The sequence below is a fragment of the Somniosus microcephalus genome, chromosome 5 (assembly GCF_052327205.1).
Source record: "Somniosus microcephalus isolate GS21.2 chromosome 5, FLI_Smic_1.0, whole genome shotgun sequence".
NCBI lineage: Eukaryota > Metazoa > Chordata > Chondrichthyes > Squaliformes > Somniosidae > Somniosus > Somniosus microcephalus.
In genome coordinates this window covers 9,319,633-9,332,256 of record NC_140991.1, presented here as the reverse complement: position 1 = coordinate 9,332,256, position 12,624 = coordinate 9,319,633, and the positions used below count along the sequence as shown (strand labels likewise).

The following is a 12,624-nucleotide window of genomic DNA, read 5'->3' as shown; positions in this document are numbered from 1 at the left end:
CTCGGCTAATGAAGGCAAGTATCCCATATGCCTTTTTTACCACCTTATCCACCTGTTCCGCCGCCTTCAGGGATCTGTGTACTTGCACACCCAGATCCCTCTGACCCTCCGTCTTGCCTAGGGTCTTTCCATTCATTGTGTATTCCTTTGCCTTGTTAGTCCCCCCAAAGTGCATCACCTCGCACTTTTCCGGGTTAAATTCCATTTGCCACTGTTCCGCCCATCTGACCAACCCATCTATATCGTCCTGCAGACTGAGGCTACCCTCCTCGCTATTTACCACCCTACCAATTTTTGTATCATCCGCGAACTTACTGATCATACCCTTTACATTCATATCCAAGTCATTAATGTAGACCACAAACAGCAAGGGACCCAGCACCGATCCCTGTGGTACCCCACTGGCCACAGGCTTCCAGTCACAAAAACAACCTTCGACCATCACCCTCTGCCTTCTGCCACTAAGCCAGTTTTGTATCCAATGTGCCAAGGCACCCTGGATTCCATGGGCTCTTACCTTCTTGGCCAGTCTCCTGTGCGGGACTTTATCGAAGGCCTTACTGAAATCCATGTATACCACATCCACTGCGTTACCCTCATCCACACACCTAGTCACCCCCTCAAAAAATTCAATCAAATTAGTCAGACATGATCGTCCCTTGACAAAGCCATGTTGCCTATCCCTGATTAATCCTTGTCTCTCCAAGTGGAGACTAATTTTGTCCCTCAGAATTTTTTCCAATAATTTTCCTACCACTGATGTTAGACTCACTGGCCTGTAGTTCCCCGGTTTTTCCCTACTTCCCTTCTTGAATAATGGTACTACATTAGCGGTTCTCCAGTCCTCTGGCACATCCCCTGTGGCCAGAGAGGTCCTGAATATATGTGTTAGAGCCCCCGCAATCTCTTCCTTTGCCTCACACAGCAGCCTGGGATACATTTCCTCCGGGCCTGGGGATTTATCCATTTTTAGGCCTGCTAAAACCGCCAATACCTCCTCCCTCTCGATGTTAATATGTTCGAGCATATCACAGTCCCCCCGCCCTATTTCTATGTCTACATCGTCCTCCTCCATAGTGAAAACAGATGCAAAAAATTCATTTAGAACCCCTCCTACATCTTCCGGCTCCACACACAGATTGCCACTTTTGTCCCTAATGGGCCCTATTTTTTCCCTAGTTATCCTCTTACCCTTAATATACTTATAAAACATCTTAGGATTTTCCTTTATTTTGCTCGCCAGTGTTATTTCATGGCCCCTCCTTGATCTCCTAATTTCTTTTTTAAGTATCCCCCTGCACTTTTTGTACTCCTCTCGGGCTTCCTCCGTCTTTAGCCTTTTGTATCTGCCAAAAGCCCTCCTTTTTTTCCTAATCCATTCTCGTATATCCCCTGACATCCAAGGTTCCCTGTGGTTTTTGGAACCACCCTTGACCTTTACGGGAACATGTTGCCATTGTATGATCTCAATCTCCCTTCTGAAAGCCTCCCATTGCTCCGATGCGGATTTTCCTACAAGTAGCTGATCCCAGTCCATTTTGGCCAGATCCTGCCTTATCCTATTAAAATCGGCCTTCCCCCAATTTAGAACCTTTATTTCCGGCCCATCCCTGTCCTTTTCCATGACCACCTTAAATCTCACCATATTATGGTCACTGTCACCAAAGTGCTCACCTACTAGCACTTTTTCCACTTGGCCGGCCACATTCCCTAGAATTAGGTCCAGTACCGCCCCCTCTCTTGTAGGACTTTCTACATGCTGGCTCAAAAAGCTCTCCTGGATGCACTTTAAGAATTCTACACCCTCTGAGCCTTTCACACTTTGACTATCCCAGTTAATATTGGGGAAGTTGAAATCCCCCATTATTATTACCCTATTATTTGCACATTTCTCTGAGATTTGCCTACATATCTGTTCCTCTATCTCCCCCTGACTGTTTGGAGGCCTATAGTACACTCCCAGCAAAGTGCTTGCCCCCTTTTTGTTTTTAAGCTCCACCCATATGGCCTCATTAGAGGAACCTGCTAATATATCATCCCTCCTTACTGCAGTAATTGACTCCTTAATTAATATTGCGACACCCCCTCCTCTTTTACCTCCCCCTCTGTCTCGCCTGAAGATTCTGTACCCCGGAATATTGAGCTGCCAGTCTTGCCCCTCCCTCAACCACGTCTCCGTGATAGCAACAATATCATACTCCCATGTGTTTATCAACACCTTCAGTTCATCCACCTTATTTGCAAGACTCCTTGCATTAAAATAGATGCCATCAAGCCTTGCCCTTACATATTTGCCCTGTCTACCAAGCTGACTTGTTTTTTTCTCTATAATTGGCAGCACATCACCCCCTATTTCAGCTCCCCTCTGTATCCCATCCCCCTGCCAAGTTAGTTTAAAACCCCCCAACAGTGCTAGCAAACCTCCCCGCAAGGATATTTGTCCCGCTCTGGTTCAGGTGCAACCCGTCCGACTTGTACAAGTCCCACCTTTCCCAGAAGCAGGCCCAGTGATCCAGGAAACTAAAACCCTCCCTCCGACACCAACTCTTTAGCCACGCATTCATCTGCTCTATCCTCCTATTCCTATACTCACTAGCACGTGAGACTCTGAGACTCTGACCCTTGGTTCTGGACTCTCCAGTCAGGGGAAACAGCCTCTCAGCATCTACCGTGTCAATAAGATCACCTCTCATTCTTCTAAACTCCACAGAGAATATAAGCCCATTCTACTCAATCTCTCCTCATAGGACATCCCCCTCATCCCAGGAATCAATCCAGTGAATCTTTGTTGCACCCCCTGTAAGGCAAGTATATCCTTCCTTAGGTAAGGAGACCAAAACTGTGTACAGTACTCCAGGTGTGGTCCCACTAAAGCCCTATATAATTGCAGTAAGACTTCCTTATTCTTAGACTGCATCCCCCTTGCAATAAAGGCCAACATACCATTTGCCTTCCTAATTACTTGCTGTACCTTTTTGTGATTCATGTACAAAGACACCCAAATCCCTCTGAATACCACCATTTACTGGTATCCCACCTTTTGAAAAAATATTCTACTTTTCTATTCTACCTACCAAAGTGGATAATTTCACACTTGCCCACATCTACCACCTTCTTGCCCAATCACTTAACCAGTCTGACATAAGAAAACTACTAGGCACTTGGTCTAAGCGTTAGAAGCTTTAATCAACTGTTTTACAACATGGAGGTCTAGTTGTGTCCTTCACTAGTTCCTGTTAAGAATGTCCTGCGCAAGCTGGGCCCGTGCCCGAGTATTTATACTCTCCCTGGACAGTGCCACCCGCAGGCCGCTCAGCATCATTTCATAAGTCTTTCTTTCATGAATGACTGATTCATCTCACAGTCTATATCCATTTGCAGCCTCTTTACGTCCTCCTCACAGCTTACTTTCCCGCCGAGCTTTGTAATATATCCCTAAATCCCTTGTTCCTCCAGCATTATAGCCAATGGACCCTTGCTCCAAGTCTTGCTGTGTGCTGCAATGTCCTTCCCCGGTAACTCATTCAAAGGTGTCTTCAAGTGTTACCGTCTAGCCCGTAGGGTTGGAAAGCTCGGCGTTCCGTCAGCACCGATAGGACCATCCTCTCCCGGAAGAGCAGCTCCCGAATGACCCCGTCGCCCCCGCGATGGCGACCTTTACCCCCGGATCCACGGTTCAGCTCAAATCTCTTCAGGATAACAGGATACCTGGGAATGAATCCAATAAGGAATAATGAAACTCTGAAACCGAAGGCAGGAGCAGGTTGGGTGCAGCAGGGTAGTGATTATGTTACTGGACTAGTAATTCAGTGGAACGTGAGTTCAAATTCCACTGTGGCAGCTTAAAATTTGAATTCTGATTTTTTTTTTTAAATCTGGAAATAAAAAGCCAGCATCAGTAAAAATGGCCATGAAGCGGCCAGATTGTTGTAAAAACCCCAACAGGTTCAATAATGTCCGGTTAGGGAAGGAAACCTGCCGTCCTTACCCGGTCTGGCAGCAGGCGGTTAAGAAGGCAAATGGTATGTTGGCCTTCGCAGCGAGAGGGTTCGAGTACAGGAGCAAGGATGTCTTGCTGCAGTTGTACAGGGCCTTGGTGAGACCGCACCTTGAGTATTGTGCGCAGTTTTGGTCGCCTTATCTGAGGAAGGATGTTCTTGCCATGGAGGGAGTGCAGCGAAGATTCACCAGACTGATACCTGGGATGGCAGGAATGACGTATGAGGAGAGATTGGGTCGATTGGGCGTATACTCACTGGAGTTTAGAAGAATGAGAGGGGATCTCATTGAAACTTATAAAATTCTAACAGGACTAGACAGACTGGATGCAGGAAGGATGTTCCCAATGGCCGGGGAGCCCGGAACCAGGGGTCACAGTCTAAGGATAAGGGGTAAGCCATTTAGGACAGAGATGAGGAGGAATTTCTTCACCCAGAGAGTGGTGAACCTGTGGAATTCTCTACCACAGAAGGCAGTTGAGGCCAATTCATTAAATATATTCAAGAAGGAGTTGGATATATTTCTTAAGGCTAAAGAGATCAAGGGATATGGAGAGAAAGCAGGGACAGGGTACTGAATTTGGATGATCAGCCATGATCTCATCAAATGGCGGAGCAGGCTCGAGGGGCCGAATGGCCGACTCCTGCTCCTATCTTCTGTTTCTATGTTTACCAACGTGGTTGACTCTTAACTGCTGAAGAAGCCCAGCAAGTCGGTCAGTTGTATCAAAGTGACACCCAGCGGTTCAAGAAGGCTCAACACCACCTTCTCAGGGTAACTAGGGATGGGCAATAAATGCCGGCTGTGCCAGCGACACCCACATCCCCGAGAATGAATAAAAAACGTTACTACTCCGGTTGAATGGAGAAGCCTCGGGGAAGGGCCGAGGTCCACAGTGCAGGGCACCAGCAAGGCCGGGAAGAGTGGGAGAGAAGAGGAGATCCATTCGGAAGCAGGTGATGGGTGACACCAAGCTTGGGTCTGGAGTTAGAGTAGTTGTCGGCGAGTTTCGATTTCAATACACTGAGGATCCAGGCGGGAGGACGAGTGTCCAGGACGGGAAATCTGGAGCGAGAGACGAATGTTTAGAGGAGTACTGACTATAGTAATAATAGGATAAAAGAGAGAAGAGAAAACGGAGCGCCATCAATGTTTACAGCACAAAGGGAGGCCATTCGGCCCATCCTGTCAGTACCGGCTCGTCGCTAAAACGATGCAAAAACAAGAGTGAGACGCTGGAGGTGAAAGAAAGAACTTGCATTTCTATAGCGCCTTTCACATCCTCAGGACCAAAGCGCTTTACAGCCAATGAAGTCTTTTTGAAGTGTTGTAATGTAGGAAACGCAGCAAGGTCCCACAAACAGCAATGAGATAAAGAGCAGATAATCTGTTTTAGGTGTTGGTTGAGGGATAAATATTGGCCTGGGTCGAGCCCTGGCCGAGCTTGGCCTGGGTCGAGTCCTGGATGGGCTTGGCCTGGGTCGAGTCCTGGATGGGCTTGGCCTGGGTCGAGTCTTGGCCTGGCCTGGGTCGTGTCCTGCCTTGGCCTGGGTCGTGTCCTGCCTTGGCCTGGGTCGTGTCCTGCCTTGGCCTGGGTCGTGTCCTGCCTTGGCCTGGGTCGAGTCCTGGCTTGGCCTGGGTCGAGTCCTGGCTTGGCCTGGGTCGAGTCCTGGCCTAGCCTGGGTCGAGTCCTGGCCTTGGCCTGGGTCGAGTCCTGGCCTGGCCTGGGTCGAGTCCTGCCTTGGCCTGGGTCGAGTCCTGCCTTGGCCTGGGTCGAGTCCTGCCTTGGCCTGGGTCGAGTCCTGCCTTGGCCTGGGTCGAGTCCTGCCTTGGCCTGGGTCGAGTCCTGGCCTGGCCTGGGTCGAGTCCTGGCCTGGCCTGGGTCGAGTCCTGGCCTGGGTCGAGTCCTGCCTTGGCCTGGGTCGAGTCCTGGCCGGTTGCAATGTCTGGTTCCTGCGACGGGAGCTGTACCTTTTCTCCAGGATTTCGGGGTCCGTGATGCGTGTGTTGGTCATGTGGGTGTGAACCCCTCCTCGCCCGGCCCACCGAGGACCCGCTCCAGATCCTCCAGCCACCGTCTCGTAGTAGCCCACCCGCTCGTTGCCAAAGGTGATGTTGTTCATGCAGCCCTGGGAAGTCAGCAAGAGAGAGAGAGGGGCAACTAAGATAGACACACAACAGAGGCAGAGCCGGGGATATATTGGCCTTGGAGGGGGTGCAGCACAGATTCACGAGAATTATATCAGGCTTTTTCAGCGTTAAAAATACGAGGGCAGGTTGCATAAAAGAACTTGCATTTATACAACGCCTTTCACCACCTCAGTACTGCCCCTCCGACAGTGCAGCACTCCCTCAGTACTGCCCCTCCGACAGTGCAGCACTCCCTCAGTACTGCCCCTCCGACAGTGCAGCACTCCCTCAGTACTGCCCCTCCGACAGTGCAGCGCTCCCTCAGTACTGCCCCTCCGACAGTGCAGCACTCCCTCAGTACTGCCCCTCCGACAGTGCAGCACTCCCTCAGTACTGCCCCTCCGACAGTGCAGCACTCCCTCAGTACTGCCCCTCCGACAGTGCAGCACTCCCTCAGTACTGCCCCTCCGACAGTGCAGCACTCCCTCAGTACTGCCCCTCCGACAGTGCAGCACTCCCTCAGTACTGACCCTCCGACAGTGCAGCGCTCCCTCAGTACTGCCCCTCCAACAGTGCAGCACTCCCTCAGTACTGCCCCTCCAACAGTGCGGCGCTCCCTCAGTACTGCCCCTTCGACAGTGCAGCACTCCCTCAGTACTGCCCCTCCGACAGTGCAGCGCTCCCTCAGTACTGCCCCTTCGACAGTGCAGCACTCCCTCAGTACTGACCCTCCAACAGTGCGGCGCTCCCTCAGTACTGACCCTCCGACAGTGCAGCACTCCCTCAGTACTGCCCCTCCGACAGTGCGGCACTCCCTCAGTACTGCCCCTCCGATAGTGCGGCGCTCCCTCAGTACTGCCCCTCCGTCAGTGCGGCGCTCCCTCAGTACTGCCCCTCCGACAGTGCAGCACTCCCTCAGTACTGCCCCTCCGACAGTGCGGCGCTCCCTCAGTACTGATCCTCCGACAGTGCAGCGCTCCCTCAGTACTGCCCCTCCGACAGTGCAGCACTCCCTCACTACTGCCCCTCCGACAGTGCAGCGCTCCCTCAGTACTGACCCTCTGACAGTGCAGCGATCCCTCAGTACTGACCCTCCGACAGTGCGGCGCTCCCTCAGTACTGCCCCTCCGACAGTGCAGCACTCCCTCAGTACTGCTCCTCCGACAGTGCGGTGCTCCCTCAGTACTGCACTGGGACTGTCAGCATGAATATAGTGTTCAAGTCTCTTGAGTGACGACCTTCTGACTCAGAGGCACGAGTGCTACCACTGAGCCACAGATGACACTTCAAGAAGATTGAAGGGTGACCTAATTGTGGATTTTAAAATGATTAAAGGGATTTATTAGGTTAGATAGAGAGAAACTATTTCCTCTGGTGGGGGGAGTCCAGAACAAGGGGGCATCACCTTAAAATTAGAGCCAGGCTATTCAGGGGTGATGTCAGGAAGCATTTCTTCACACAAAGGGTAGTGAAAATCTGGAACTCTCTCCCCCAAAAGGCTGTGGATACTGGGGGTCAATTGGAGCTCTGAAGACTGAGATTGATAGATTTTTGTTGGGTAGGGGTATCGAGGGACATGGAGCAAAAGCGGGTAGATGGCGTTGAGACACAGATCAGCCATGATCTGATTGAATGGCGGAACAGGCTCGGGAAGGCAGAATGGCCTCCTCTTGTTCCTAAATTCCCACGCACGAACGTGTGCTAAAGTAATGCAAAGGGATGAGTTACCACAGGATGTCCTTGTGGGAGGAAGTAGTGTCTAAGGGTGGTGACGGGATCCAGATCGGAGCCCACACCAATGCCCCCCCTTTGGGTGGCTCCCCTACCCCTATCTGAATTCATTTACTTCCCCCCCACACCCCTCGGCCTGCGGGGAGATAGAGGAGTCTGTCTGCCGGGCACGGGTCAGGTGACCCGTGCCGTGTGACGTGGAGCATTGGTGATCTGACCCCTAGTTCCACTGCATGCGCGCGCTGGTCAAGGAGCGTCAATCTTCGAGAGAGAGCAGACGCTCACGATCTCGAGCCGCCATCCATGACGTCACGGCCTGCTCGCTTCACGCTCACCTGCGAGGCCGCGCAGACCTCGAATGCCTTGAATATGACGTCGACGACTCGCTGTGATGTCAGCACATTACCGCCCACCACCGCGGCCTCCGCCGATGGGTCAAGGATGGATCCCTTCGGGAGGATCATCTTCACTGGAGCGAGGCAGCCCTGCCATTGACAGCACAGGTCGAAGGTCATGGTTCAACCGAGCAAGTCACCCACACCCGGTAACCCACGCCCGTCCCCGGTAACCCACGCCCGTCCCCGGTAACCCACGCCCGTCCCCGGTAACCCACGCCCGGCCCCCGGTAACCCACGCCCGGCCCCCGGTAACCCACGCCCGGCCCCCGGTAACCCACGCCCGGCCCCCGGTAACCCACGCCCGTCCCCGGTAACCCACGCCCGGCCCCCGGTAAATCCTGCCCGGCCCCCGGTAACCCACGCCTGGCCCCCGGTAACCCACGCCCGGCCCCCGGTAACCCACGCCCGGCCCCCGGTAAACCCTGCCCGTCCCCCAGTAACCCACGGCCGTCCCCCGGTAACCCACGCCCGTCCCCCGGTAACCCACGCCCGTCCCCCGGTAACCCACGCCCGTCCCCCGGTAACCCACGCCCGTCCCCGGTAACCCACGCCCATCCCCCGGTAAACCCACGCCCGGCCCCCGGTAACCCATGCCCGGCCCCCGGTAAACCCTGCCCGGCCCCCAGTAACCCACGCCCGTCCCCCGGTAACCCACGCCCGTCCCCCGGTAACCCACGCCCGTCCCCCAGTAACCCACGCCCGGCCCCCGGTAAACCCCCTGCCCGTCCCCCGGTAACCCACGCCCGTCCCCCGGTAACCCACGCCCGTCCCCCGGTAACCCACGCCCGGCCCCCGGTAAACCCTGCCCGGCCCCCGGTAACCCACGCCCGTCCCCCGGTAACCCACGCCCGTCCCCCGGTAAACCAACGCCCGTCCCCCGGTAACCCACGCCCGTCCCCCGGTAACCCACGCCCGTCCCCCGGTAACCCACGCCCGGCCCCCGGTAACCCACGCCCATCCCCCGGTAACCCTGCCCGGTAACCCACGCCCGGCCCCCAGTAACCCACGCTCGGCCCCCGGTAACCCACGCCCGTCCCCCGGTAACCCACGCCCGTCCCCCGGTAACCCACGCCCGTCCCCCGGTAACCCACGCCCGTCCCACGCCCATCCCCCAGTAACCCACGCCCGTCCCACGCCCGTCCCCCGGCAGCCCACGCCCGACCCACGGCAACCCACGCCCGTCCCCCGGTAACCCACGCCCGTCCCACGCCTGGCCCCCGGCAACCCACGCCCATCCCCCGGCAACCCACGCCCGTCCCCCGGCAGCCCACGCCCGTCCCCCGGTAACCCACGCCCATCCCCCAGTAACCCACGCCCGTCCCACGCCCATCCCCCAGTAACCCACGCCCGTCCCACGCCTGGCCCCCGGCAACCCACGCCCATCCCCCGGCAACCCACGCCCGTCCCCCGGCAGCCCACGCCCGACCCACGGCAACCCACGCCCGACCCACGGCAACCCACGCCCGTCCCCCGGCAGCCCACGCCCGTCCCCCGGCAGCCCACGCCCGACCTACGGCAACCCACGCCCGTCCCCCGGTAACCCACGCCCGTCCCACGCCCGGCCCCCAGTAACCCACGCCCGTCCCCCGGTAACCCACGCCCGTCCCCCGGTAACCCACGCCCGTCCCACGCCTGGCCCCCGGCAACCCACGCCCGTCCCCCGGTAACCCACGCCCATCCCCCAGTAACCCACGCCCGTCCCACGCCCATCCCCCAGTAACCCACGCCCGTCCCACGCCCGGCCCCCGGCAACCCACGCCCATCCCCCGGCAACCCACGCCCGTCCCCCGGCAGCCCACGCCCGACCCACGGCAACCCACGCCCGACCCACGGCAACCCACGCCCGTCCCCCGGCAGCCCACGCCCGGCCCCCGGCAGCCCACGCCCGACCTACGGCAACCCACGCCCGTCCCCCGGTAACCCACGCCCGTCCCACGCCCGGCCCCCAGTAACCCACGCCCGTCCCCCGGTAACCCACGCCCGTCCCCCGGTAACCCACGCCCGTCCCACGCCTGGCCCCCGGCAACCCACGCCCGTCCCCCGGTAACCCACGCCCGTCCCACGCCCGGCCCCCAGTAACCCACGCCCGTCCCCCGGTAACCCACGCCCGTCCCACGCCCGGCCCCCGGTAACCCACGCCCGTCCCCCGGTAACCCACGCCCGTCCCCCGGTAACCCACGCCCGTCCCACGCCTGGCCCCCGGCAACCCACGCCCGTCCCCCGGCAACCCACGCCCGTCCCCCGGCAACCCACGCCCGGCCCCCGGCAACCCACGCCCGACCCCCGGCAACCCACGCCCGACCCCCGGCAACCCACGCCCGTCCCCCGGCAACCCACGCCCGTCCCCCGGTAACCCACGCCTGTCCCCGCCCCCATAACCCAGTCACCTCTCTGCATTCAGTTACACTCTCCACCATTCACCTCTACCCCATTCACTCACACAGCCATTTGCACTCACCTGGTTGAGAGGTATGTCCTGTCCCACCATGCACCTGAGGCAGTAGATGAGGGCGGAAAGGGTGATGGCCCGAGGGGCGTTGCAATTCCCAAATACCTCCGGTCCAGAGCCGGTAAAATCAAACACAGCGGTACCCTGGGAGGGAGAGAGAGAGAGCGGAAGGGAGAAGGAGGGAGAGTGACACACAAATGGAGAGAGAGAGAGAGAGCGAGAGGAAGGGAGAAGTAGGGAGAGAGAGACAGAAAGAGAGAGAGGGATAGAGAGACAGACAGGGAGAGGGGAGAAAGAGATAGAAAGGGAGAGAGAGAGACAGACAGGGAGAGAGGAGAGTGGGAGGGAGAAAATAAATATAACTATAGAAGCAGTCACATTGTTTGCTTTTGGTGGTGTTCTCAGTGGAATGAGGCCGAGGGAAGTCCCCAGACTCAATCCCCGGTCTGTGCCACGTTAGATGGGTGCAGGCGTCAGGGGCACCAGCACTGGCCTCAGTGTGCCTGGGTTAGGGAAGGGCATGAATCAGTTCCTCCTACTGGTAGCTATCAAGTGAGCGCAGTGTGTGTGTCGGGTGGGGGGCATGACGGACACTCGCCGTCCAAGATCACACAACAGCGCATCGGACGCGCTGAAGCCATTTCCCCATCAAGGAGTCAGCACCTTCAGGAGAGGGGCAATCGTTTTGTCTCAATTCAGAGAAGGTTAAGGGGAGATTTAACACAGGTTATATTAGGTTTTGATAAAGAAAATAAGGAGAAACTTTCCACTGGGTAGGAAGGTTATTGAAAAGGGAACATTTGCAGGGCTATGGGGAAAGAGCGGGGGACTGGGACTAATTGAATAGCTCTACCAAAGAGCCAGCACAGGCATGATGGGCCGAACGGCCTCCTTCTGTGCTGTATCATTGATTCGATGATTGCTCCTACCGAGCCCGCAGTGCGATCAGTCGCCAACAGGAGGCGCTGTGGGGTGACGAGACCAACATTTCTCACCTCTGCCTCGTTGATTTTCACCTTTAACCTGATGGGCGTCCCATCGTCCATGTGATCCTCGGACTCGACCTCCAGCGCTCCATCCCTCTGCCGGTGTCGCCGGGCAAACTCCCTCAGCATCTCCTTCACGGCTATTTCCGCGTTATTCTGCCAGGTCAACGGACGCCCAACGTGTGAGAATTTAAAGAAAGAAAGAACTTGCATTTCTACAGCGCCTCAGCACGTCCCAAACGCTTCACAGCCAATGAAGTACTTTGAAGTGCAGTCACTGTTGTGATGTAGGAAACTCGGCAGCTAATTTGCACACAGCAAGCTTCCACAAACAAATCTGTTTAGGTGTTGGTTGAGGGATAAATATTGGCCAGGACATTGGGGAGAACTCACCTGCTGTTCTTTGAACAGCGCCGTGGGATCTCTTACGTTCACCTGAGAGAGCAGACAGGGCCTCGGTTTAACGTCTCATCCGAAGGACGGCCCCTCCGACAGTGCAGCACTCCCTCAGTACTGCCCCTCTGACAGTGCAGCGCTCCCTCAGTACTGACCCTCTAACAGTGCGGCGCTCCCTCAGTACTGCCCCTCCGACAGTGCAGTGCTCCCTCAGTACTGCCTCTCCGACAGTGCAGCGCTCCCTCAGTACTGCCCCTCCGACAGTGCAGCGCTCCCTCAGTACTGCCCCTCCGACAGTGCAGCGTTCCCTCAGTACTGACCCTCCAACAGTGCAGCGCTCCCTCAGTACTGCCCCTCCGACAGTGCAGCACTCTCTCAATACTGACCCTCCGACAGTGCAGCGTTCCCTCAGTACTGACCCTCCGACAGTGCAGCGCTCCCTCAGTACTGCCCCTCCGACAGTGCAGCACTCCCTCAGTACTGCCCCTCCGACAGTGCAGCGCTCCCTCAGTACTGCCCCTCCGACAGTGCAGCA

General features: G+C 56.7%; 1 protein-coding gene across 6 annotated transcripts in view; it reads right to left on the bottom strand.

Annotated features, from left to right (window-relative positions):
* oplah (5-oxoprolinase, ATP-hydrolysing) overlaps positions 1-12,624 on the bottom strand; it is a 119,902-nt gene that overhangs the window by 6,111 nt on the left and 101,167 nt on the right. For 5 of the 6 annotated variants that reach the window (XM_085987282.1, XM_085987287.1, XM_085987284.1 and 2 more), the window contains exons 22-26: positions 11,703-11,849; positions 10,717-10,851; positions 8,196-8,345; positions 5,971-6,128; positions 3,548-3,708 (exon numbers count right to left, since the gene is read on the bottom strand). In XM_085987282.1, the coding sequence (XP_085843408.1) occupies positions 3,548-3,708; positions 5,971-6,128; positions 8,196-8,345; positions 10,717-10,851; positions 11,703-11,849 (751 nt within the window). The remainder of the gene's footprint in view (positions 1-3,547; positions 3,709-5,970; positions 6,129-8,195; positions 8,346-10,716; positions 10,852-11,702; positions 11,850-12,624) is intronic. The other variant, XM_085987288.1, reaches the window with a different exon arrangement.